Here is a 22,500-nt window from a genome sequence, read left to right on the forward strand (position 1 = left end):
GTCTTAAGTTACAAAATTCTGATCTAGTAGTGTCAAAGAATTAAAATCTGGAGCTGGAAATGAGCAAAGTAGGTCTAAACATTTTTTTACATTTATTTTCAAATCCAAAGTCAAAATTTAGAACATAATTTTTGCTAGCAACATTTATAAACCTCCACTAGAAGGCAGCATCTTGCAGCGTGACTTATTCACCCTGCATATTCAGCCATCCATCCTGAGCTGAAACTGCCACATTAATGGTTAAAGTCAAGCAGAAGGATTCTTGACTGCATCGTGTTCACTTTAGATGAGTTAGTCTCTTTGTCTCATGCTCTGACTTTCTGTGTTTCTTCAGGGCTTTGTGGTGGCCGTCCTCTACTGCTTCCTGAATGGAGAGGTAAGTCTTTTTTATAGCAAGCTATCACCACAACACATTGGTGTTATTAAAGTACTTTATAACAGCACATAATCTCTCAATCCAAATATTTATACATGAGATCTGAGGTTTGAGTTATGAATCTCTGCATTGAACAGAAATGCACTTTATTTTTGGGGTCTCCACCAGATATTTCCTAATTAAGTCAATATTTAAAGAATTCAATTTGAAGTGAAAAAAATATCATTTACAGTCAAAACATTTTTACTATTAATATTCTTATTTTTTTAAATGAATTATGTCACCTTTCTGCAGCACACCATGGTCTGTCTAGAGTTTGATGCCAATCAAAATGCTCTTACACAAACACTTTGCAGTTCTGAAAACTACATAAATAAAGGATAAAAAAAGGAACATATAAATTTTAAAAAGTATTAAATAAAAAAGGACAGTAATAATAAAGTTTGATAAATAAATGACATGACATAATGGTAAACCAACAGCAGGTAAACACTGTGTGTTAGAGGAGAATAAATAGATGAAGTCTACAACATAATGTAGCAACACAGTGTAACAGCTAATGTGGCAGCAACACTATGACCCAGTGTAGAAAAATGTTGTACTGAACAATATTTTTTAATTGTAACTTTATCATTATTAATTAGTTCATGAAGAGACTTTTCCCTAGCTATGAATTGTGAAAGTGAGCACTGACCTCAGCAGAAAACATTGTCTCAGCGTGCCCTTATAATTTTAAAGATGTTGTGTGTCTTACATACACTTTCTTCAGTTTAACAGGTTGTAAAAAATACGAGGGGTAAAGGGAGTCTGGCACATTCGCATTTTCATCCCTTTAGTAGAAACTTTTTTTTGGAGCTCAGCACTTTCTTAGAATAGAATGCATGACTAATTTAACTGTGTGTAGATGTAAAACCATGAGACTGCATTTTCTGGTACAAGAAAATGACTGTTTACAGTCCACTCAGAAATGTAGAGCCTGAAGGCACTGAGCTTGTCTCTTTCCAGCGAGGTCCATTAATAATGACCTTGTGAAGTATATCCCTCAAGGTGCAATCGGAGATCAAGAGGAAATGGCGCAGCTGGACGGTGAACAGGTACTTTGCTGTGGACCTGAAGCACCGGCATCCTTCGTTGGCGAGCAGTGGGGTGAACGGGGGGACGCAGCTGTCCATCCTCAGCAAGAGCAGCTCGCAGATCCGCATGTCCAGCCTGCAGGCCGAGACTCCAGCCACCTGAGCAGCGCTCTCGGGGACGCCAAGTCTGATGACGACACTGCCGCCTCCGGACCTGATGCCACCAAACCTACAATCCTCCCAATGACCAGCCTCACCAACCCGTTCCTCAATCCCTACCCCAACCCGTACCCCGATGAAATCATGATGGAAACCCAACTCACCTCCAGCGACCCAGAACAGCCACTTGTCTGAGTCCACATCCAATGAAATATGACCAAACAGGTCATGACAGGTGAATTGAATGACACATTCAGGTGCAGCCTGTAGGTTCACTCTCCCGTTCTGGAACCCCACTAAAAAGGCATGTGTGCCGGCTCTCTCTGTATATATTGTATTGGTGTTCAGAATTGTCTGGTGTTGCAGTATTTGCTTTGCAACACAGAGGGACCAAATAGCTCTACAATACAGTATGTATCCCATCACACTGATCATTCCAGTCTGTCTGAGGACACTTTGGTCTTCAGGTTTCACACTTTTCTCAAGATACATTTTAGATGACTTTACACTTAATTCCTTAATTAATCTCCTAGCGCCTGTGCCATGGAAAGTGATTTAACTGAAGAAAGTAAACACTGGTGACTCTGATGTAAATATTTTACTGGGACACGCCGCTGGATTTAAATATGAAGATTAGTTTCCTATTAGCTTGTACAAACTGTTGTCCTCCGTGTCCGACGCTTATCTCAACTGGGACTTTGGATTTTTTAACAAAACGATTGTGTTACACACTGTGGAGATGTGTGAAAGATGAGGTTGAAAAAATAATAAAATAAATAAATATTAATAATAATTTGTGTCACATGGAAGTGAAGCCTGCCCCAATCTGAGCATGTAAATTAAGGATAAGTGCTGCTGCTACTCCAGTTTATTCTGGTGTGGGTCCCTAACCCTAAACACCAGGAGTAATCTTTTAAAAGAAGCTGTATATTTAATACCCTGAACATGGAGGAAAGTTTCTCTTTTTCAGCCTCTTTATCAGTGTTAATGACTGAATCAGGGACTCTAAAGCAAACCTGGCCAGTTTCATTGGCATCATACTCGCATTCAAAACAATCCCTCTTTGTCTCCTCTGTTTCGGTGCATATAAAACACTGAAAAAGCCATCCTCTTTTTTTCTATCAATGACTGCAGCACCCGCGATGCACAAACAGTGACTGTGTGTAAGCTTAGTATTATCATTCGCAGCCTCAGCTGTGACAGATTTAAAACAATATAAAGGTAGTTGAAGACAACTTCTGTCACAGAAAATTTTCACCAATCAGTATTTACTAGATTATTATATGGACATATTTCTGTGTAATATGCCATTAAAGTTAAAAATATGTATCATGTTGATCTTCAGATGTGTCCACAGTGCTAAGGTTTGCAAATGCGACCACAAACAGGCCTTTTTTTTTAATCTCTAGAAAGTCTAAGAAGAGGACACTGATGTAGTCAGCAGGTCTGTAGTTTTAACAGCCAATAGTACAGAAAATGTCAATGAAAATGAGCACACGACTGAAATGTCATGAGTTCAGTTGCTTGCATGAAACTGCATTTATTGTCCACGTGGGTTGTTTGTGAGAATTCAGTGTTTTTTGGATGTTGTTTTTTCTTTTTCTTAGGGTTATTAGTGTTTATCAGGCTGCTGTGGAGCTAATGTACTACATGTATCTCCTCCACAGCCTATTGCACGAGGAAACTGTATAAAACTATAATGGTCTAAGTGGAGATATAGACCATGAGAAACATCACAGCACTTCTTTTTCGGGCTAAAACCTTTGTATTTTTCTCCTTACAGAGGACCATTTGAAAAATCTGTTTGAATTATTTTGATTAATGAGGTTTTCTCCTCGCTTGGAACAGCTCTTTGTTACTGATGCTGTATGTGCTCATTCTGCTTAAAGACAAGTACGCTGAGATGGATGTTACTTATACCAAGATGGTAATTTTCTCATTCCAAAGACAAATGAATCGGCTCTTCAGTGAGTATTTGCACGGCCGTATCTGTTTGCGATGCTCAAGTTTGCATTGCAACTGATGTCACTGCAGATTTTTCCTTTTGGTCTGACTCAGCTATCCTCTAAAACCCCATGTTTGACTCTACTTTGTGTCTCCTAAAGTGCCTTTAAGCACAAAATAAGTATTTTGACTTCTGTTGATGAGTTCAAATAAAAGGAGATTTGTCTTTTCTTTTTGAAAAACTAAACTGCAAAGTAAAGGGTTTTACAAAGTGCTTTTACAATGCTTCACACTAATTTTAACCCCGGAGGCCTTCAAAGTCCTTAAAGCATGTTTAAGGAGACACAGAGAACATGACCAGTTAGTGTTGTCAGTAAAGCAGTGCTACAGTATAATGGCTTCTAAATATAGCGGCCATTGTACAGTGCAGCACAACATCACGTCTACACACTAATAAATGGTTAATTTAGTGGGCCGTTTTGGGGTTGTTGTTTTTTTTTCTGTTTTTTTTTTTTTTTTTTGCTTAATGGCAGAAATATGAGAAAAAGTTCTCATGAGCCAGTAAAGAAAGGGGTTAATGATTTTTCTTTTTGATTTGTTGTTGGGGGATTTGCAAAAAATAAGACAGTTTTCTTCATTACAGGAGATAAACTCTTATCTATTAAATATGAAAGACAGACACGACCTTTAAAACTCAAAAACTGATTAAATTCTTTGATTAGCATAATGCATTTTTGCTAAGTATGTCACACATTATTTATGACCGATAACAAAAGAAAACCACATCTCCTCAGTTCAGCATGTTATCATAGTTTGAGCTGTTTTCCATATCGGCTGTTTGAATTTACACCATAAATATCATTCTGGTGATTTACAGGTAAGAAGATGCCTTATATTAAACCCCAAAAGTTAAAAATAATAATAACTTGGACTTGGACTAAAATCACTTAAACAGATATTTTAAAGTAAAGATAACATTGTCCTAAACAAATGTATGTTTAGGTTAAATGCTTTGGCTCATTTGAAAGTATGACTAAAAAAAAGTAGACATCTAGGTTATATATATTCATGCGTAGTCTTGTTAATGTTAAGAGGTTACAACTACAGGCAGTGGTTCTCTTAATAAACATAGAAATTCTCTACATGATATTAAAATGTAGCCAATAAATTCACATAGATACTATTTGTAACTGTAAGAGTGTCATTTCCCCCCCTAAACTTAAGGCGTCTTTGGACCTGCAAATATTCACATTTTCTGGGAGTTCAGATGAGTCAAAAGCAAAGAGAGAAAAGAAGGGCTGACCAGAAACTGTGTTGTCCTGCTAATCTGCTATGTATGCATTTAGTCTGAGCTAAAACAATACCAGTGCAGATGCAACAGCAGCCATAGGGGGGTCATACAGGGAAAGGGCTGGTCAATCACCACCTCTGCTCTGGTTCACTTGGGGTCTTCAGTTGAGCTCATCACAAACATTTTGACAATCTCACCAGTCCAGTTTTAAACCATATATTTATGATTTCCTTTAATGTTAAAATTAAAGTTAGAGCCTTATATTGCCAGTACTATGTTGATGTCAAACAAAGATGTTGCTGTTACTATAGGAACCTGTTGTTTTTGACAATGAAGTAGTTAGTTAAAGTGTTTGAAAGGTGTGTAATCAACCTTTGTGACTAAATAAACTGCAGTGTAAATGTGCAAGACAGAAACAAGCTGCTAGTGTACCTTGCAAAAAGTTTTTGTGGTTCAAAGTAAATAGCTGTCATTCAAAAACTGCGCTGTGATTGTTTTCATATTTTTACTTTTAGTAAATGGTGATTGTGTTTGCTAAAAGTATAAAGCCTCCTGTAATGCCTCTGTACTCTAATCGGCTGATGCATGCGCTTTAAAACATTTTGATCTCATTTGACCAGCAGACGTAATCACAGGGGAGGGTCGTGCTTCCATGCCATTAAGGGAATCTGAGCTGTGTCCTTGTTTTAAATCCCTCCGACGAGTGGGTGAAGCAATTAATAAGCTAGAACACAGATATTGGGTTTCAACTGTGAATGCTTTATCAGATTGTAGTTTAAGTCCCATCATGACCCATTAAATACTTTTCCTTTGAATGTTAATGTTCACAAACATGAGGAAAGGTACAGTGCCATAAAAACTGCTGGGTTGTTTTTTTTGTATAGCATGACAACAAAGTTGATTTCTAATGAATTTCTTTTTTGACATATGCTGTCTCTTCAATTGTTTTATTGTACTGATTGCTATGGGGCTCATCATAGATTCAGATTGCTGAATGTAAAATTAACTTCAAGATCTCTGCTATGAGTCTGCTCCTGTCTGCTCATCAGCTCCTTTTTATTTGATCTCTCTTTTTTTTTTTTGGGGGGGGGGGGGGGGGGGGGGGGTGCACATTAGAAGGGTTTTTTTGTACATCATGTAAATATCAACAATAAATGTTTTTAACTTGTTGTTTCAATGTTGTTTGTTAATGCTGTTTTGTATTTCAAAGATGTAAATCTTTGAAATACTATTATTATTTTTTAAAAGACTGCTGTTCATATAACAACTGAGCACTCTAGGATTTAATCAGGGCAACATCCAGAGGGGTCAGAGGGTGGCACCAGCCCTCTTTTATGGAGTTTTTTATACATTACCCAACATTTCCTGTAGGATTAGTATTTAGGGCCAAAGACACCACCAAAATTATACTTAATAATATTTCAGGGAGGTCCATTGTCATCAAAAGAATAATATTTCTTTCTGCACATTTACTACATGTTTATATTTAGTAGTATGACTCTGTTTGTTACACAACATTAAGCAGCAAGCAAGTATAAGATATACTACAATAGTCCCCTGAGATGAGTATTGTGGTTAATAGGTGCTATTTAAAAAAAAAAAAATGAAATGAAGTACAGTTGAAATAATTTGCTCTTCATTATCAGTTGGACGTGTAAACGAATATCAGCTGAGCCATCAGCTGATGTGAGCTGACACTCAGTCCAGCTGATCTACTGGGCCTGCGGCAGAGCTTCACTTTGTGAACTAATGCTATGCTTGATTAAAAGCCAGCCGTATGCTTATGTATCTCCTCCCTGTAGAAGCAAAGACCAAAGCAGAAACTTGCACACATGTAGTAAACTGGAACCTGCATGAGAAACATTCACATCACACTTATAAGTAAAATGGGGGGGGGGCATTGTCCAATTCCTACAATGTAAATGAAAACAATCTAAACTGCAAGGTCCACACAACATACATAGCTTTTTTTCCCTCATTACAATAAAAATTAACTTCCTAATTATACAATTTTCAACAGAGCAACACATTTATCACATAGCTCAGCAAAAGCCAAAAGCATGTGGTACAGTATCACAGTCTTACTGGATTACACAGAGTTTGGATGCAAACCTACAGTCCAGCTGAACTGCTGGGAAACATCGAGCTATACCGCATGAGAAAAGGCACTATCCTGGTAAGTAGCTGATTAAGGTTATATGTCTTTCATGGACAACACTTGAAATGTATACACATGTACATATCTGTGTATGCAGTATGCAGTCTACATACATGCGTAATTCCTATTGTGTCAAAAGACAGAGTGATACCACATCAGTACTCAGTTAACATGGTAAAAGCAGCCTATCAATCAAAATTCTTTATTAGAGGAAAGAGGTTCTGGATCAGTGTTGGCATTAGCATTAGCTTAGTAATTAGTAACTAGACTTATCTGAACCTATGCTAATAAATAGGAACATGTACACAAACACTTCTTTTTCATTTTCAACATTTTGTAATATTATAGTATATAAGAATAAAAGTAAGTTACATGTATGTACAGTATGATACAAAAAATGCTGAATGTACACTGTATGTATAATTGTAGGGTCTACCTTACAATATAAAGCGCCTTGAGGCGTCGGTTGTGCTTTGGTGCTGTATAAACAAAACTGAATATAACTGAATAAACATCAACTTGGGAATTTTAAACATTTTAACTATCTTTTATTTACTATGATAAGAAGGTCATTTAATGTGGTGGTTGTACAAATCTGTAAGTCGAACTGCAAGATCATAAAATATATGTAAACTCTATTTGAAGTCTATTTACATTCACACAGAGACATTAAAACAATAATTTCACAATAAATAGATTTTACAGTGTAGTGCTCCAGATGTGCACAAGTGCACTGTGCAATGTGTAATGTGTATCGGCCTGTCTCTCTGAAACTTGATTACAATACAATACCCAACATTCAACATGCCATTAATCACTGTTCACTAGAGCTCTTAAATGCCACAGTGAACATGTATGTGGGACCTTTTAGACTTTTCTTTTACATCCCGTTTAATCACAGACATAATTTAAGTTGAAGGTACCAAAAAAACCAAAAAACAACAAAAAATCATCTGATTGAGGATCTATTTTATATTCAAAAAATTATTTTTTTTTAATAATTTTGAGACTGAGAAATTGTACCCCTACAAAATCTGCTTCCATGAATTTTTAGGGAACACATGTTTAGGTCCTCTTCTGATCTGTGGGCAAGGAACTCTTTATTTGTATTTAGTACATGAAAAACTAGCCTCAGGTCTAGAGGTGTCAAAAGTGTCTGCAACTAGAGTAGTGTCTTTTGTGAACATTTCCCCAGAGTTTTCATTTTTACAAGCAGCACCGCATGTCATGTGTAACAGCAAATATAACTGGCTATGACTAAATTGGGAACGTGAAGCTGCTGAGGGAGCAAGTGTTTTTTACTGCCAAGAAAAAAAGACTCTAACATTAGCCAGAGCTCTGTAATCAGCTACTATCAGTGTTAGCTTGCTAGTCTGGTTACTAAGTTGCATCTAAATTTCAATGTGATGATTATTGTTGGATAGTTTAAATCAAAATGAAAAATCTGAACAGCTGCCTAATGTCTTCTGAGAAAGTGGCCAGTGTTTTAAGTCTTAATAAAATTTGAATTTATGTATCCTTGTACGATTGTGATGGGAACATTAGGGAACATTGGGGAACAGCAGTGTTCGGTAGTTGCATGCTGGCTTATTGTATTTAAACATAATAAATAAAATCACTTTTTAAAATAATTTCAGGCTGTACTTCAATACAGAAATCCTTTGTGTCCCTTACTTAATCTGTCATCACCAGAGACTGTATATAAGACATGTACACAGCCACCACAACAACACCCACTGGTTACTGAAGTCCTATTAAGCTTCAAGTTGAGCAATTTTACTGTTGCCATCTTGATGTTTCACTGACGACTTAGCTCAGAAATGAAATCAAGGATACCAGTGACTGACAAGCCGCTTCCAGAATAAGTCTTTTTTCTGACGCTGACAATGACAAACTTGAACAAAATTAACTTTATATTTTAATCATTGTGAGCTGAAACTACCGAGTCAGTGCATAAAGTGCCCCAAGAGGGAGCTAATTTATTTATTATTGTAAAGTCTACATTAAAATATATTAACCACCTTAGGTGATAAATAAAACTGAATTGAATTGAATTGAATTAAGCGTCATTCTCTCAAGACTTTTTGCAACCAGAGGAGTTGCCCCCTACTGGCCGTGAAAAATCCCAAATGTAAGGCACTTTTGCACTGGCATCACTTTTATACCCCAAAGCTATGTCCAGCATTTATATATAGTTTATAACTATCTAGTCTAATTAACATGTGTTATTGTTTACTTCAGCAGTGATTTAAAAACTAACTATTGTATGTACAGGGCTTTGGTAAAGTCTGGAGACTGAGAAAGAAAACTCATTCATGAGCTGTGCTCACCTTAGAATTAGCAAACAGAAGAATATTTAGTAAAAAGTACATGGTCGTTTCATCCTTACCCTGTTTTCATCTTCTTTTCTGTCTCTCACTAACCTGTTTTAAAAACTACGTATGCTCTGTATATCTGTTTTATTTTATTTTATTTTATTCTGCTTTTCCTTTTTTTCATATACTAAACTGTTACAGTGTTGAATGGTCACAACGAGGTCACTGGCTGCAGAAGTAATCTACAACATAAGTGAGAGGAGATCTCCCAAATATGATCATCTGCTGTTAGGGGAGAACCAATCAGATAAAAGGAGGAAGGAGCTTGTTTCAAACAGTGGATGGACAGCACTAAAGCCCAGTATAAAACAATAAGGATTGTTTTGAACTGTCATGCAAAGCTATTCTAGTATTCTCCAAATATAAAATTATGGAGCTAGAAATGAGCGTAACAGGATCAGTTTAATTCATGTTTTCTAATCAATAAATAGATTTATCAATACTGGACAACCACTAACAACTAAGCAAAAAGGAGTGATACAATTTTCAGAATTTTAGAAAGGTTTAAAATTGATTCGCCTGTAATTATACATTTAAAACTGTCTGTCTGGTGCCTGCTTGAGACAACAATGAATACATATGTATTTATTTATTTTTGCCCATTTCCTTTTAAGAGCAGGTTGGAAGAAAATAATGAGAATGAAAGCTAAATACTAAAACAGTCACCCACAAAACTGAGCAGTTCAAGACATGGTTTTGTGATAAACAAGGCAAGAAAAAAATTTGGTGGTTGTGAGTAAGATGTGGAGGAGGGGCCCCGGAGCATAAAAACAAAATCTGAAAAAAACAAAAAACAAATGACCTCTTGTTCTGCCAACATGATATCTAGTGTCATCATGGAGAAAGGTTTAATGTGAAATGATGTATAGGATGTTATGAATTAATGAGCTGAACTCAAATTAGACTTAGTGTACGGTAAGCCTACAAGTCCCACACTTCTAAAAAAAAAATGTAGCATACAAATTAGGAGGTACCTTAAACGTTCAACAATCAGGCTCTGTGATTTAGTCTCTGCTAACCAGGCAGGTGTAGAAAAGGACAACTACGTGCTGTCGGCTGTTTTTCACACAGCCGAGACGTTGCTGTGTGTGACGGTATTGGTGAGGGCGTGTGTCTCAGAGCCTGGCTTATCTTTTGGGCTAGATTTGTCCAGGACAGATATCTGAGTGATTGTGCTGCTTTCAGTGAACAGGGTGCGCCGTCGTTTACTGTAGCTCAGGTAACTCTGAGTCTGCCACTTCCAAAACCTCTTCTTGAGCTCAGCCTGCACCTGAAATCAAGATGGAAAACATACATTCCAAATAACTGTTTTTAGAAGCAGGAAATACACAATGTACCTGCATGAAGCTTTCCAAGTGTTTTTTTCTCTACCATATAAAAGAGAACTAAACTAAACCAATTTTAGCCTTTCCAGTATGCACATTTTGTTAAATATGCCTCATCTAGTAAGAGATAGTAAAACAAAAAGTAATTATTTCAAAACACTACAAGTCTTTCTTGTTGCTACTCAGGTGCTTTAATCTGATTAGTGCTTTTCTAAGCACGATGATTAAATGGCATCTCTAAATAGTTCTCATTGTTCAGGTGCCTATAGATTGTGAGGTTCCTGACATCTTATTAGTTTATTCAATTCCCTTCAGTTTTATTTATACAACACAACAGTTACAGTAATTGTAATATAGTGACATTTTATGTAATACAGCAGAGAATCCCTTGAGTGGCACTTGGAAAGGAAGAAATTAAGCTTGTGCATTCAACAATCTGTAATCAGTCTTCCTCCTGCTTTCGCTGATGTAAGGCTGCTTTTCTGTTCTTTACATCCCTGCTTTTCTACACTGTCAAATTCAAATTCAAATTCAAATTTTATTTGTCACGTACACAGTCATACACAGTACGATATGCAGTGAAATGCTTAGACAACTGCTCGTGACCTAAAGAAAAAAAAAAAGAGGAAAAGGCTATGAATAAGATAGGAAATAAATATGAAAAATTTAAAAGGGTAAATTTAACTAACTCAAACTCAGTACTGTTATCATTACTCTACTCCAATCATCTTCTTGCCTGCCTTCTTTGGACCAATCAGCCTCCATGTTGCATAGTTTAAAGGATCAACCTTCATTTTCACCACCACCAGCGTCTAGATTCCCAGGGGTCCTGTCCTAAATCCTGTCACTGTCATGATGGGCCACCGGAGTCTGTTGGCCAAATACATTCATCTCTTTATCTCAATAGGATTGGAAGAATTGAACATTATCATGTTCAATTCTTCCAAGTGATCCAAGTGATCTTTGTTTATTGAACTCTGGCAGAACTAGGTTTGGGGGGTGGTAGTTATTGACTGCGACAGGCTGTCGGGGGGAAGGGCAAAAAGAAGCAAAAAATGGAGCACATAGAGAGATTGTGCTGGTAATTCCACTAAAAGCTAGATTCCTTCAGGATTGACTTGATATTGATTCCACCAACCCTACTTCAGAATACTGAATCTTTAATAAACTTTCTACGACCGTGGCACAGGGGGTTGGGAATCGCATCTGTAACCGGAAGGTCGCCGGTTCGATCCCTGGGCTCTCTGTCCTGGTCGTTGTGTCCTTGGGCAAGACACTTTACCCTACTTGCCTACTGGTGTTGGCCAGAGGGGCCGATGGCACGATATGGCAGCCTCGCTTCTGTCAGTCTGCCCCAGGGCAGCTGTGGCTACAACTGTAGCTGCCTCCACCAGTGTATGAATGTGAGAGTGAATGAATAGTGATATTTTGGGTGCCTAGAAAAGCGCTATATAAATCCAATCCATTATTATTATTATTACATTTAATTAAGGTTGCCGTACTGCAGCACTGTTTTGTGTATTTTATCTTTGATTTGCATCATCTGTGCAGTTTTATGAACCTTTTAAATGAAAGAAAAATCTACAGTCAGACTATATATGACTATGAAATAGTCGAGGCATTACATCTCCTAATGTTGTTTAGTATTTACTTTACTTACCTCACCATTCAAGAAACAGTAGAGCAGTGCCACCACAAAGCCCTTGAGAGTAGAGAAATAGTATTCAAAAGTATTACTTATGCTTTCATGACACATATTTATTCTTTTTTACCTTTATATGTTGATGTGTATTTTCGGTTCTACCTGGAAGGAACCCACACCGAGCTCTATGAAGATGCGTGCCTCTGTCCCTGTGTTTTCTGGCAGGAAGGCAAACACCATGTAATGCATCCCGAACAGTGGGATGAGCAGCAGCGTGGACTTCGCCAGCCTCCTGCACACACACATGCAAAACACAGACACATTCTACACATGCAGATTCACAATCCCTTGTGACTTTATATTTGTTGTTTATGCATTCACACGCAGCAGCATTTATTCTGTCTCACTTGAAGTGACTGGTATCATTGCCACCAACACCAGGAGACCTAAGCTTCTGGACCAGAATACGGATTACGTTGATGAAGATCGTGAAGTTCACCTACATGAAACAAGTGGGAAGCACCAAATTAGTAATCTGTCAGAATATTGTTAACATTTAACTAGAGATGGAACATTTGGCTCTTAGGCTGAAGCTTGTTTCACTCTGTTGAAGCAGACTGGTCCAAAACACTGTGTTGAGGCTTGAATCAAACCTCTGTGACCATATGACAGATAATGCTTGAGGCTTCATACGTCACAGTGGAACACTGGAAGTGAGGTGATGGGTTCAACTCTTTAACATTGTTTCATTTGTTTTAGGGAAATGCAAAATGTTTGGTGTACCTTCCCTGCTTTGTAGTGTTGCAACAGATCTTTTGTGGCATTAAAAGTTGCCAAAAACCTTCAATCATACCTCCAAAACACTGATGTTGAAATACTTATCATCTTACTTCACAGTACAAACCTGTCATAACAATTTAACCCTTGTATGGTGTTTGGGTCTGTGAGACCCGTGTTCAGTTTTTTCAAAAGAAAAATTAAACAATTAATTATTTTTTCACGTGTAAATGTGTTGTGTCTTTCCACTCACTCCACTTGATTATAACTGATTTATTTATAACATTTTATATAAAAGAAAAACGAGAAGCACATTAATTCATAAATGTGATCTAACAAAGGTAAAGGGAAAAAATTAACCATGTTTGCTGTTCATATGTCTTGTAATTGGGATGAAATAAACATCTGTTGAGTAATTTAACATAAAATTGTTTGATAGTGTTAATTTGGAAAGCCAAAACTCTAGCGGGTCCACCAGACCCATGAACACTGGCTGAGTAACAAAAATACGAACACCACACAAGGGTTAAATGATGTTTTAAGTAGCCTGATAACAGGACGACACATTAAACACTAGATTTGCCAGGTGGGATCATCCTGACTATTTCCATCTAATTTCTTTTTGAATTTTAAAAAAGATCAATTATTGATTGATTATTGGTTTTAACAACTCATACTTACTTTGTTATGTCTAAAAACTTTGATATGTTTATTATGCCTGTAGCCAGCAGAAGTTATCAAGGGGTTAGCCTGTAAAAAAAATACCTGTTTTACCAGCATCTTCATAACTCTGCCTTTTACCTATTGTGCGAGCTACATTATAATCAATCTAGTCCCTTTAAGCCACTTCACAGTGGCATAATTATTGTAATTTCTGCTGCCTTTGAGGACAGATTTCTTTTGAAAAAGACATTTTTAATTCCATTAAGCATTTACTGGATTACATCTTGAGGGACTAGCTCGAATAACACCTTTGAGCGCAAATTCGATCACATCTTGGGGAAGTGCACTGCGGTCGTGAGTTCTCAGAACCTGCTCTTTGAGCAAAAAGAATGACAACATCACGGAACGTAAGTTTGGATAACATCATAGAAAGCTCAAGGCTCTCCAACAGGAGATTGAGAGACCAGTGTTGGACTGTTAGAACAGCTTTGAAATTCATATGAGTTGTTCGCACTAAAGTAAAAAGCACCATCACTTCATGTGGATACCCTCTCTGCGCCAGCTGCAGTTGCAAGGCTGGAGCCGAACAAAAAACACCCTGATAACGACTGTGTTTAGACTGTTCCTTCCCATTCCATGCAAGGCCACCTGGGTTGGCTGAAAGACTGTTTACTTAGCCTGGCAGGGCGAAGGACACTGTCTCAGCTGAACTCTGGACACACACACACATACATATACACTGATATGCACACACTCATCCCCCCTCCCTTTCCAAACGCCTTTGACGCTTATTCCCTTCCGATGCTGATGGTGGATCATGGAGACCAGCGCAAAGGGTGCAGGCCCGGATGTACTGTCTAAGTCGGCTGTCTCTCACCTTTTACCCACCCCTGTTGCTTGTCATGTGTTTCTTTGGCGTATTTAGAGTTTTTTTCATGTGCTATGTGCAGAGGTGGTTTTTTCTGTTCTCAAACTGATCTCCCTATTGGAGCTCAGTCTGAGGGGAGTTATTTTTTTTCTGCTTATCTTTCCTCATGTGGTGCATTTTCCATTGTTATACCTCTCTGACCTGTCTTCCCCATGTGATGTTTGTGTAATGTATGTATGGTCAGAAGGGTAAGTCGGCGCTGGCAAAGGTTGGCAGCCTTAACCCAATTTCCTTCGGGGTCAACCTTCAGGATCAATAAAGTTTTATTGAATTGAATTGAATTGAATTATACCTGGATAAACAAAGAATATTAAAAAACTGACTTTGCCTAAATTGATTGCAGCTTCTACCCTGTGAGAGGAATGCTCTTTCACCTCAAAATGACTCGATATCATTCATGAGAGGATGTTTGACGGGTTTGATAAGTAATAAATAAGTAATTTACAGCAGTTAAATGCAGGAAATCATGTTTTTGTACTACCCATTCAGGCCTGCAGTAGCCTAATTATTAATCTTTTATCTAATTACAACCTCTTATATATATATATTTAAAAAAAAATCTTGTGAGTCTTTATGTCAAAATGTCTCTGAACAGTAAGTTTTGCTAGTCAACCCAGCATCCTGGAAAAGTGGTGTTGCATTAATTCCTACGGGTTCAAATGACTCCATCGTGGTTCCAGTGTTAAACATTTTATTAGCAACTTGACATTTCAAAATGTTGTAGCACTTTCATGTGTGGTCAATAATTCTTAGAAGGAAGATGCTGCTGAACGACACAGGAAATCATTCCTGGCCGTCTCCCTGCAGAACTCCTCCATCGAATACACTGTAAACACAGCAATAGTTACACCCTTTTTGCATATGCTCTTTTCTACTCTGTAATATTCTTGTCAATATTCTTGATATCTATTTATAACCACCCCTGTTAATCCTTGATATTTATAATTGAGTGATTTTTATATATTGGTGCTATTTCTTAAATTTGCAAAATCTGTAACATATTGTATTGTTTAAATAGTTTAGTCTGTTACTGTTACTGTCTTGGAGCAACTGTAACCCACACAATTTCCCTATGGATTAATAAAGTATTCTGATTCTTAAGATTTAATTTATCTCTTTTGTTTTGGAACTGGAATCACTGAATTGTGTGAATCATTTGGAAATTTGTGGCTGTTATAATTGCACATGAGCACTAGATGTAGACAGATACTAGTAGTATCTGCCTTTGAGACTTTGAAGCTTTGCCTGTTTTTTCAGTACAATCAGGAAGAAGCCTCAAAGTTTCACAGCGCTTCATCCACCCGTCTCTACATGGATGTATTATTCCTTAGTATTTTCTGTTTTAAGTGTTTAGTTCAAGTTATTCTGTTTTACACTCATATAAATGCCCCTAGATTTAGTTCATTCATGTGTCAGGATCTCCTCATTTAGCTATCATTCTCTCTTCCTGTTTTATTTTGGTAGCTGTACTTGTCTGTAGTGGTTTGCATTTACTGTTACATTCCCTGCTGTCTGGTTGTCTTGATTGTCTGCACCTGTTTTTCCCAGCTGTATCCCCTTTCCCTGATTGTCCTTCTGTGTATACATAGCGCTGTCTTCTTATTGGTCCTTTCTGTCAGTGTCTGTTATTCTCTCCTGCATATTTCTTGCCAGTTCTGGATTTTGTTTATTCTCCCAGTGAATTTTTTGCTTCTCAGCTAAAGTAAAGGCTTGTTTGCCTGTCTTCATATGTCTGCATTTTAGTCAAAAACGTTGAAATTTATGACAAAACATTGGCACTAAACATGGACCCAGAAGATCTCTGGGGAGATATGAGGATCTTTAGGATTTCCTCCCCAGTTTAAAAATCTATGGACAAGCCTCTCTCAGTGGGTTTGTCAGCTAGTAGGAATCATTTCCAGCTGTCCTAAAATGCTGCAGTCTCGAACAGTTTCAAGCATGTGTATCTCCATGACCCAGATGGAAAGACAATTGTAGTCAATTAATCCCATCCGGCCTTATTCACCAGAGTTCAATTCAGTCTCATCCCTTACATACCCTCAACTGCTGCTCCAGACAGCCAGCCCCACTGCAGACACCAAGCTGCCACTCACCAGTCTCAGCTCCAGCTGTTTCCCATTCACACAAGAGCAACCAAATAATGAAACATTTCTGCTGAATATCCCAGATGCACCACCTTTGGACACTGTAGAGCAGGGGTCCCCAATCCCAGTCCACGAGGACCGGTGTCCCTGCAGGTTTTAGATCTAACCCTGGGTCAACACACCTGAATCACATGATTAGTTCATTACCAGGCCTCTGGAGAACTTCAAGACATGTTGAGGAGGTCATTTAGCCATTTAAATCAGCTGTGATGGATCAAGGACACACCTAAAACCTGCAGGGATACCGGCCCTCGTGGACTGGAATTGGGGACCCCTGCTGTAGAGTCTTTCATTGACAACTGTTTGGTTTCTGGATCAAGATTTACTGTTTATCACCAATTATGATGGCCAAAATCCATTTTTGTGAGGAAGTTGACACTTACTGAGTTTAAGGTCATTGGTAAAATTGCAAAATACATGTATGAGTGGTTTGAATTTGACTTTCATGGAGCGATCTAAAAATAGCAATGCTGGAAACGGTAAAAGAGAGACCAAAAAAGCCACTGCACGAGCAGATGCCCTTAAAGAAGTCGAAAAATAATCAAGTAAGATTTTAGTGACTGCGCATGTGCAAGGAGAGGTTTGGAATCTAGACGTGATTCCCTTCAGTGGCAAGTCAAGGGCAAATTATATGAGTAAGAATTGAGAATTTGTACCCCCACTGTAAACACACATATACACACACCAACATATGATGCAATAAACTGAAACAAGTACCACAGTGTAAAGGCACTTTATAACACTGCAGAGAGAAAAAGTTATAATATGAACATATAATATAATAAATTCTAGAGTCAGGAGGGATATGAGAGCTGTAATAATAGTCTTAATGAAACAAACATAACACAATAGCAGGAAAACCAGAGAGATTCTGATTTAGTCATTTCTGTTGACCTTCTGTGCATTGACCAGGTAGAATATGACTCAACTCTCCCTGACTTGTTATTGTCGCTCCTAGTGTGAAGACAAGATAAGTGTCTGCAATAGCAGCCACAGAGTCAAAATGCAGGACTGTGCCAAGATTGAGGACTCTGATAATCCAGCAATGGCTCCCACTTTTACTGTACTCACCAGTAGTGATGCCGTTATTGGAGCTTTTATGATCCACCAGATAAAGGCCACATCTGTGTCATCCCAGCACCTGAGACACACAACAGGCAGAAATGTGTGTTACTACTCGCTTACAAGGCTGTTTATAGTATCTTTGAACAATCAACAATATATATTAAGCTTAAAACCAATAGTAATAAGCTAATACATTTTTAGTACTGTGCAAATATCTTGAGCCACTCCACATTTCTTCATAGTTTGCTTCCAAGGAACCAGATTTTCTTATAATAATGTCATTTGTGAAGGTGGTATTGACTGCAGTCCTGGCCATCTTCAAAATATTTTTTTTTGTTTGTTAAGCCACTTCCTACTAACATGAATCATACAGGTATAAAAATACACATAATTTATGGGAAGAACTAGTGTTGTGTTTACATATAACAGACAACTTTGCAAAAATCAATGTTATATTACAAATGGAGAGACAGACACCCTATTTGCTTTTTTACACTATCCACAGTGTGTCTTTTGTCCCGTTTTAACCTCCTCAACCCAACCTATTGCTGCAGATGGCTCTCCCTCCCTGAGCCTGGTTTTAGCAGAGATTCAATAATGTTAGGAGGGAGTTTTTCCTTCCTACTGTCACAAAGTGTTTGCTTGTGTCATCTGATTGTTGGGTTTTCTCTGTATCGTTGTAGGGTTTTTACCTTGCAATATAAAGTACATTTAGTCAACTGGTGTTGTGACTTGGTGCTATATAAATAAAACTGAATTGAATTAAACCTTAGATAAGCTTCCCCTTTAGATAATTTGTTACTAGCCTGACACAGGATGTGAGAAAAGCATCAGCCCCTTCAGTTGAGCCATCTGCTGTTAACTGAAGATTCACCAGAAATGGTCTCAGTTGAATGTTGGTAGCCATTCTTAAGGAACAGAACCAGGAGAAAAGACAGGTATGCACAATGGCACAAGGACTGCACTGAAACTGTCAATATTAGTGTAGTGATGAATCATCATATTTCCATAAAGAGGAGGTCAGGGGAGTATCTACAGTCATTTGTAAAACATGGTGGACGCTCTAATTTAGGTGACAGAGAATGCAAAAGCAGTCAATTTCCGAAGAAGAACTTTGGAGTGTTCTCAAAGAAGCCCGGAAAACTAATCCTGAAGTCAAAAAAAATTACAAGAACACTTGCCAAAGAGGTTTCAATGCTAAAGAACAAAGTCATAGCAAATATTCACTTTCAAGTTCATTAGAATTGTACAAACTTGTTAATTTTTTCTTGTATACTGTGTTTTCACTTGTATTCAAACATGTTCCAATAACTTTCTCCAACTATTTCCTGCTTTCATTGCAAAAAATAAAGAAATGAGTCATCCTCGAGAGTTTTGTACAGCACTGTGGGTGTGAATTACTGTACAAATGAATATATTATCAAAAAGCCTTTTTTTTGCCACAAAGACTAGATCACAAAATATGTTATTTTTGTTAACATTTTATGTTTAGTCTAAAGTTATTTGAGTGAGTATGTGTTACTATCATTTTTGTTATTTAAATTTTCTCTAATTTGATATTGTCTTGATTTCCTGCAGCCGTTGCTCACCCCCTGTTGTCGTAGAAGTTTCGAGTTAGAATCCAAGCTGTTATGATTACTGTCGGGAGACCTGGGAGGCACAAACAGAGTGACCTGATCATTAGGAAAAGAACTAAAGTGGAGCAAGAGGAAAAACAGGAAATCAAATGAAAGGAAACAGGGACATATGATAGACAGGGATGATGACAAGTGAGGTACCCACCCCAGCCAATAAGTATGTACCACCAGAAGTATTTCTTCTGGAAGACAAATGTGAGAGTGAGCAGTGTCTGCAGGTACATGCCCTCCACCAGGAGCCAGAAGTAGTTAGCCAGGATACTGAACTGGAAGAAGGCCACTGCTGATTTACAGGATGTCTGTGGGACAAAAAAACAAAAAGATTCGTGAACATCAGATTCATCTGAAGGGCTCATTTATCTACAGGGACAGCAACAATAAAAAACATCAATTTATGAGCCACAGTGATGTTCAGAATTATAAAAAACATAAGACTTTAGTGTTACAGGGAAACATCCATTTCCCTTCACATGTGCTTGAAGTCATGGGTTTTGCATTGTATTTATTTATACTCATTATAATTAATGATCAGTCTCATCCTCCTCTTACTAACACTATAATATTTCTGGAATGGTTCAAATATAGTTTATTATAATGGTAGTCAAACAAGACGGTCATATTTCACCTTAAACCTGCACCTCTTTAATAAACAGTAGGTGGCGGTTGCAAAAAGAAGTCAAGATGTATAGAAGATAATGGCCTTTAGCTTCTTCAGTAAACACTTTCCTGGTGGCTTTATGGTGTCAGTCACTAATTTCTGAGTCCTACTAAGTATAACATGTGCCATTAAAAGAGTGAGAGGACTCAAGTAGTAGACCGGTTTAACTTCCTTATTAACAAGCAGATGAATGAGCAACAGGGATTAGACCTCCTGATTGAGGAAGGGGAGCAATGCCAGAGTATTGTATAAATCTGCAGGTTGTTTACAAAGAAGAGGAGATAGCAATGGAGCTGCATTCCAGAGCTACCACTTGAATCAAAAAGAAGGATAAATCATCAACTGTCATTAATATATAAACAACAGAACTTTAGCAACAAGTGAGTGACATCATAGCGGGGACCCCCATATGTAGCTGGGATTTCAGTTTCATTAACTAATCACAAAAGACTATTCACCTGAATCTGAATCCACCTGCAGCATCTACATTATGTATTGTCATGTTGCTCATTTTAAGATGGTATATCTGATTGAATTTGAATGGTCACTAAAACACACTGCATGCATAAAATCTTTTGTCAAATCTAAAAGAACCGACTTAAAAAGCATGCTGACTTTGACCTCGAAGTTCTACTTCTACCATCATTTTTGGTGTTGACGAATTCTCCCACAGATTTTAATTCATTCATCGTGTCACTCTCTTGTAAATGCTCTTTTGCTATTCCAAAATGGAAACGGGCTTTTAATGGCTAATTGAAGTTTATAAATTATATTACCAATAAATTGCCTTTGTCTTAAGGGACTTATTAAATTAACTTTATTTTATACTTGAGTCTTAAGATGAGGACTTTGGGATATTTATTTTGCTTGTAAATAATATTCAAGCCTGTTACTGTTTAACTAAACGTTATTGGATTTAGATTCCCTTAACTCCAGCAAAACTGGTACACTGTCTATATCTCAGAATAATTTTGATATTCTTGTCTTTTTCTGTTGCTGTGCGCTAAATGTCAGAACTCTGAAACAGCTGGCAGCCAAAATGGTGTTTGGGGAGCATGGCATCTGGGATGAAACACTCAATGCATCACAGAGTTGTTGGCTTTTGAGTGTTGCAGAAATCACACTCCATAAAGCCTATGTGCTTATGTAATCCTTAAAATTTGTTAAATAATCTGGTTATGAAGCTTTGTGAATTATTTCTTTCTTTTCACTTCCACTGATTGGTGAAAGCCACAGAGGGTTCTTAAAACGATGTCCCTGAAATAAGCGTTCTCGTTGGGTATAGTGAGCCTTGACCTTCTGGTCAGTTGACAGCTGGTGGAGCAAGTTAGCTGTTAGACCAGCAGGAAGGGACTTATCTGAAAACACTGGAGCACTTTTACACCATGTCTTGATAAATCGAACAGATATTTGAAGTTTACACATCTACCTTCTTGCCTATAAACATCTTAAAAGATTAATTTGTGCAACAGAAACAGTAATACAGCAAGTTCCCCCACTTAAAATGATGACAGAGGTCAGTAATTTGCACCAGAGGTACACTTCAACCATGAGAGACAGAATGTGAAAAAAAAATCCATGAATTCACATGGTAGGATTTGTAAAGAATTTATTCGTAAATCAGGGTGGAAAATAAGTATTTGGTCAATAACAAAAATACAACTCAATACTTTGTAACATAACCTTTGTTGGCAATAACAGAGGTCAAACGTTTACTATAGATCTTTACCAGGTTTGCACACACAGTAGCTGGTATTTTGGCCCATTCCTCCATGCAGATCTTCTCGAGAGCAGTGATGTTTTGGGGCTGTCGCCGAGCAACACGGACTTTCAACTCTCGCCACAGATTTTCTATGGGGTTGAGGTCTGGAGACTGGCTAGGCCACTCCAGGACTTTCAAATGCTTCTTACGGAGCCACTCCTTTGTTGCCCGGGCGGTGTGTTTTGGATCATTGTCATGTTGGAAGACCCAGCCTCGTTTCATCTTCAAACTTCTCACTGATGGAAGGAGGTTTTGGCTCAAAATCTCACGATACATGGCCCCATTCATTCTGTCCTTAACACGGATCAGTCGTCCTGTCCCCTTGGCAGAAAAACAGCCCCATAGCATGATGTTTCCACCCCCATGCTTCACAGTAGGTATGGTGTTCTTGGGATGCAACTCAGTATTCTTCTTCCTCCAAACACAACGAGTTGAGTTTATACCAAAAAGTTCTACTTTGGTTTCATCTGACCACATGACATTCTCCCAATCCTCTGCTGTATCATCCATGTGCTCTCTGGCA

General features: G+C 37.8%; 2 protein-coding genes across 6 annotated transcripts in view; one reads left to right on the forward strand and one right to left on the reverse strand.

The window, feature by feature from the left end:
* The window catches only part of adcyap1r1b (adenylate cyclase activating polypeptide 1b (pituitary) receptor type I), a 34,991-nt gene extending 30,969 nt beyond the window's left edge, over positions 1–4,022 (forward strand). For 2 of the 3 annotated variants that reach the window (XM_026147031.1, XM_026147030.1), the window contains 2 exons: positions 335–376; positions 1,411–4,022. In XM_026147031.1, coding sequence (XP_026002816.1) covers positions 335–376; positions 1,411–1,803 — 435 coding nt within the window. In that variant the 3' untranslated portion in view covers positions 1,804–4,022. The remainder of the gene's footprint in view (positions 1–334; positions 377–1,410) is intronic. The other variant, XM_026147032.1, reaches the window with a different exon arrangement.
* A 5,432-nt stretch (positions 4,023–9,454) lies between these two features.
* The window catches only part of ghrhrb (growth hormone releasing hormone receptor b), a 73,752-nt gene continuing 60,706 nt past the window's right edge, over positions 9,455–22,500 (reverse strand). For 2 of the 3 annotated variants that reach the window (XM_026147035.1, XM_026147033.1), the window contains 7 exons: positions 19,703–19,856; positions 19,510–19,570; positions 17,927–17,996; positions 12,751–12,842; positions 12,506–12,635; positions 12,362–12,403; positions 9,455–10,646 (listed from right to left, as the gene is read on the reverse strand). In XM_026147035.1, the coding sequence (XP_026002820.1) occupies positions 10,440–10,646; positions 12,362–12,403; positions 12,506–12,635; positions 12,751–12,842; positions 17,927–17,996; positions 19,510–19,570; positions 19,703–19,856 (756 nt within the window). In that variant the 3' untranslated portion in view covers positions 9,455–10,439. Of the gene's footprint in view, positions 10,647–12,361; positions 12,404–12,473; positions 12,636–12,750; positions 12,843–17,926; positions 17,997–19,509; positions 19,571–19,702; positions 19,857–22,500 lie in introns of all 3 variants that reach the window. The other variant, XM_026147036.1, reaches the window with a different exon arrangement.

The sequence above is a fragment of the Astatotilapia calliptera genome, chromosome 17 (assembly GCF_900246225.1).
Source record: "Astatotilapia calliptera chromosome 17, fAstCal1.2, whole genome shotgun sequence".
Classification (NCBI taxonomy): Eukaryota; Metazoa; Chordata; class Actinopteri; order Cichliformes; family Cichlidae; genus Astatotilapia; species Astatotilapia calliptera.